At 46.0% G+C, this 4,892-nt stretch overlaps 1 protein-coding gene across 1 annotated transcript; it reads right to left on the reverse strand.

Moving 5' to 3' along the window:
• Window positions 1-1,026: 1,026 nt before the first annotated feature.
• LOC123065783 (blue copper protein) lies at window positions 1,027-2,009 on the reverse strand. Its single transcript, XM_044489000.1, has 2 exons — window positions 1,789-2,009; window positions 1,027-1,700 (listed from the first exon to the last, which is right to left on the reverse strand). Exons 1-2 carry the CDS (start codon window positions 1,976-1,978, stop codon window positions 1,162-1,164), a joined length of 729 nt encoding a protein of 242 aa, XP_044344935.1. The 5' UTR covers window positions 1,979-2,009; the 3' UTR covers window positions 1,027-1,161.
• Window positions 2,010-4,892: the final 2,883 nt, after the last annotated feature.

Below are 4,892 nucleotides of genomic sequence, written 5' to 3' on the forward strand. Positions count from 1 at the left end.
GGCTGATGGTGACCGGAGCGGCGCTTGGGCGTGCGCGCTCGAGCAGTAGGCATGGCTGGAAGCGGGCGTAAGGAGACGAAGAATAATTAAGGAAAGGATAAGAGGATAAGGACACGTGCTAGACATAGGAGGCGGCGGATGCAGTGCGTGTTATCCGCCGGCTGAACAATAGCATTTTCCTCTCTTTTTTTCTTTTTTTTTCTTTTCCAATGCTTGTTTCTTTAATCATTTTTTTATTCTTTGGTTTTCACCTTGTTATGTTGCTTACTTTGGTTTTTCCATTTTCTGTTTTTCTTTTTCTATATATTTTTTGAACCCATGTCCACATTTTTCGCACACAATGTATATTTTCGTATACATCAGGAACTTTTTCTATACATGTTTAGCATTTTTTAATATATTACTGACATGTTTTCTTATAGTTTTTTATGCTTATATTTTTTATATATCAAAAACATTTTTATGCTTGTTATTTTTTTAAATATGTGATTAATTTTTTAGAAGTATATGTTTTTATGTCTACTTTTTTTCATACACATTGTAAAATTTTCATATACATATGAAGCGTTTTTTTATGCATACTTAGAATTCTTTTTTTTAAATACATCATTAACATGTTTGAAAATAGCTGTTTTTGATGTCTAGTTTTTCTATATACATTGTACCATTTCTTATACATAAGGAACATTTTTAAACACATTTAACATTTTCCAAATGCAATGAGTAACATTTTTTTCAATTACATGTTTTCATGTCTAGTTGCCATACACATTGTACATTTGTCGTATAAATCCGAAACATTTATGTTTTATTCGTTTAACATTTTCAAATATATATAGGAACTCTTGTACATTTTCAAATACACATTGTACATTTTCAATGTGAGGGACTCTTGTAAAACAAGTAAACAGCACGAGGTGACCCAAAGACTACATATAGCTCACCAGATAGAATGATAACAGGTAATACGAAGATATCAATACAGCCGGAGTCACAAGGCTCGATAATGACCAATGGGTTAGGATCTGAGGAATAAAGAGCGGTTATTATTATCAGGTCTCTCAACAAATCTCACCTCACAATCTGAACACACAATACTAGTACAATGGACGAGAACAGGGATGTAACACGTCTGATGGTATGATCTACAACCTCGCAAACTCAAAGAGCCAGAACGGCGAACCAGAGAGCTACGAGCCCCAGTGCGACATAGCCCCACTGTCCATGCAACGCGGCAGCAGTGTCCGACGACATCGGCAGAGAGGCAGCTGGCGAGGACATCGGCGCCAGCGTCGCGAGCGGGAAGTACGCTTCCGCGGGATCCACCGTGGGCGCAGCTGGAGGTGGGGAGTGCCTCTTCTTGTGCCTCTTGTGCCCTGCATGCCTTGGCGGTTCAGCCGCGGGTGCCGGAGACGGTGGCCATGTCCTCGGAACTGGTGACGGCGGCGTAGGTGCCGGTGGCAGCTGGGGCGGCGAGCTGGGTGCCGTGGGTGCCGGGCGGTCGGCGACCTCCACCTCCAGCTTCATACCGTTCTGGCAGTGGCCCGGCCCGCCGCAGATGAAGTAGCGCTTCCCCGGCGCCGTGAGCGCAATGGTGGTGGTGCCGCTGTTGTCGATGATGACGGGGTTGGCCGTGGAGCACGTTTCGTAGTCGTCGGCGGTCACTTCAAGGACGTTGTGGTTCGAGCTGTACTTGAATGCTGCATAGTTTTGTCGCAGAAAGAACGTTAGCAGGAACTGCAATGCAGGATCACAACCAGTTACGTCGTGCGTGTTGATGATACTCACTCAGGGTGTCTCCGGGAAGAAAGGTTTGGGCCGAAGCCCAGGACTTGTAGTCCGTCTTTCCCTGCCAGCCGCCGGTTGGGTTGCCGACGATGTAATCGGTGGCGGCCACAAGGTGAACCAGTGAAACAACCGTCACCGCGGCGATGCAAATCACCGCCTTCATATCTGCCATCTTCATAGTAGAAGGCATGCTCTGGTGTCTGAGGTAGGTAGCCGAAGGTGCACTCCGAGCCCTATATATAGGGCAACCACAATCAGCGTGCAAGAGACAGCTAGAGCTTCGTGTGTCGGCAGACCAGAAGAGAGAAGGAGTTGGTACGCGTCACAGAACAGAACAACCAGTAGAGCAGATCCACGTTTTGGAGCATGCATCAAGCCCTGTGCATACGTCCGTTTCCTGCATCCAGCCGATCATGCATCTCTCGGGCACGTAGAGGCTGCCGCAACGCGCCCGGCCGCTGGCTGACAAGCGTTTCCGGCCGCAGTGGCCTGCCCACTGGCACCGGCGCACGGCAGCAGCACGTTCCGGGCGGTGTAAAGTAACAGGAAAGAATGTTCAACCGAGCCGCGGGTGGCGCGTGCGCCGGCCGCACGGCGCCTTTTCACCGCTGCCTGTATGGTGGTCACGCAGGACATTCCCCTCGTGAACGGGCAACGCTACAGTTCGCGCTGGAATCTGTGCTGGCGCAGGATCCGGCCAAGAGCGTAGGGAGTGGATGGTATGGAACACTCGAGAGCACGGCGCGGTCCAGAGCATGTGCGATCGCGCAGCAGAGGCTGCCGAACGATCGAGCACAGGGGGGATGGCGCCAACCGATACATCCCAGAGCGTGCGCCCAAGGCGGGGGACTGGTGCGGTGGATGCGCGGCGAGCGCGGTGCGTTCGTCCAAGTGTTCGACACGCCCAAGTGGCAAGGGCCGCCAGGTCATGTCAGGGTTTCTTCAGGCTTTGTTACTGTGTTCAGAACTTCAGAATTCGTTTCTTTTACGTGTGATTTTACAACGTAGCGAACTCAACAGGCTGAGGATTTCTTCTTCTTCCATTAGCAGGGGAGCTTGAAGCCCAATGTACGGCCCGCCCGTGTCCTGCGCCCATCCACGGTCGAACTGCGCCGGAGAAAGCTATCACGATGGAGCTGAGCGCCAAGATGCCAAGGACGATGAGTAAAACCCTGCCCGACTTGAGGATCGGAGTCTGAAAGATCAACTTAAAGAAGAAGCATCGGCATCCGCATCCGCCCGAACGCCATCCATGAGAGAACTAAACAAACCCAACCTAAACTACTAGCCGAAGCCAAGACACCGGGGTTCCCCTCGCGGAGCGGCGGACAAATGGAGACAACTCCATGGGCTTGCCGGCAGTTTGGTGGTAAGAGTCGCAATGATCTATTTGTAGACTTTTTTTGCGGGCATTGCACTATCATACAAAAATAACAAAATCTTACCTCCAGTTAATCCGCAATGATCTGTCTGCAGGGTTTTTTCGCATGTTACTTTGGTTTGTTTGTAGTGTACTGGTTGTAATATCCCATTTCTAAAAAATTGTAGATATTTTTTTCGCGGGCATTGCACTATCTTATAAAAATAACAAAAACTTACCTCTAGTTAAGTCGCAATGATCTGTTTGCAGGGTTTTTTCGCATGTTACTTTGGTTTGTCTGTAGTCTACCGGCTGTAATTTGCCATTTTTAAAATTTGAAATGTTAATAAAATAAAGGTAAGTAAATATTTTATATTGATTTATGGATTTAAGCTAAGATTTGAAACATTTTGGAATATGTGAACATTTTATTGACAAGGAGTAAAAGAACTTTTCCCAAATATTCATTTCGATTTTATTTGTTTCCTTAAAGTATTCAAACCCAATCTCAATTCATTTAATAATTGGATGGTTGAATATTTTATTTGATGCTTTTAAATATTTGAACCATTCCAATTCAAAATGAAATGAAATGATCTGGCTTATCCATTATTAAAGAATTGGAGATGATTTCAATATTATTTAGATTATTTTATTGAATTTCAAAGTGTATATATATATATATATAAAGTAAATATTATGTTAATAAAGTTAAGTAAATACTTTAGTTTATATATATACCTTCAAACTATTTTCTAAAATTATTTAAAAGGACTGATATAGCCTTTATTTTGAAAATTGATATTTTGGTAATCTATTTGGCCAGGAAATAATTTTCCTAAACTCTAAATAATGTGTGTTATTTGAAACTTTTTGTGGATTGCTTTGGATTTGAAATAGAGGTCATATTCAAATTCTATGAGAATTAGAAAATACCGCTGAACTTTTTGGGCCAATCAGTATTGTACACGTACAGCCTGTCAAACGTCGTCGCAGAAGAACCAGTGTACTGCACAGTCCCGGCCCAGCCCTACTGATGTGGCGGCCCTCTCTCTTTCTATTTTCTTATTTATTTATACACCATTTCAACTTTTGGGCTGAACCCACTCTTGCCTGTTTTTCTCTTTCTTTCATTCCCAGCAGGCCTCTGCCGTCCAGTGCTCTCCATTCCCCTGTGTCTTCCTATGTGTCTTAGTATTTTACATTCTTAAGAAGTTAATTCCCACTATTTTCAATTCTGTGAACATGCAGACTGTCCACGTTAGCTTTCTGCCACGTCATCCTTCAGTTTGATTACCCATCGATCTGATTCCATCACAGCGGTGGAAAAAGATCAAGTTCCGCTTCATTTCCCCGATTGATTACCCATCAAATGAATGCGCCCGAACCGCTTCCTCTGCACTTCAGTTTCTTCCCACCATAAATCTTTCCCCATTCCTCACGATGTGGCGGCTGGGCGACAATCTTGACACAAGAGGGTGTTCCTCCGGCTCTGACCACTGGTCCGCTTGTGTCAAGTCCGCTGTTGTTACTCCCCTTGGACGCCTCCCTGCGAGGTGTGAGGCCGGCGGAGTTGCCGATCCATCGATGCCCATCGAGAACATTGAGTTGCGCACAGCTCTGCTCTAGGCCCTCCTCGCGCCGGAAGCAGTCATCCCTGCCGCGGCGCCCGATCCAGAAAAGAGTTCGCGTTCCTGTGGGAGGAGCTCGGGAAGGAGAAGCTCGCGGGACGGCAGGCATCCAC

Source organism: Triticum aestivum, chromosome 3B, assembly GCF_018294505.1.
Source record: "Triticum aestivum cultivar Chinese Spring chromosome 3B, IWGSC CS RefSeq v2.1, whole genome shotgun sequence".
NCBI lineage: Eukaryota > Viridiplantae > Streptophyta > Magnoliopsida > Poales > Poaceae > Triticum > Triticum aestivum.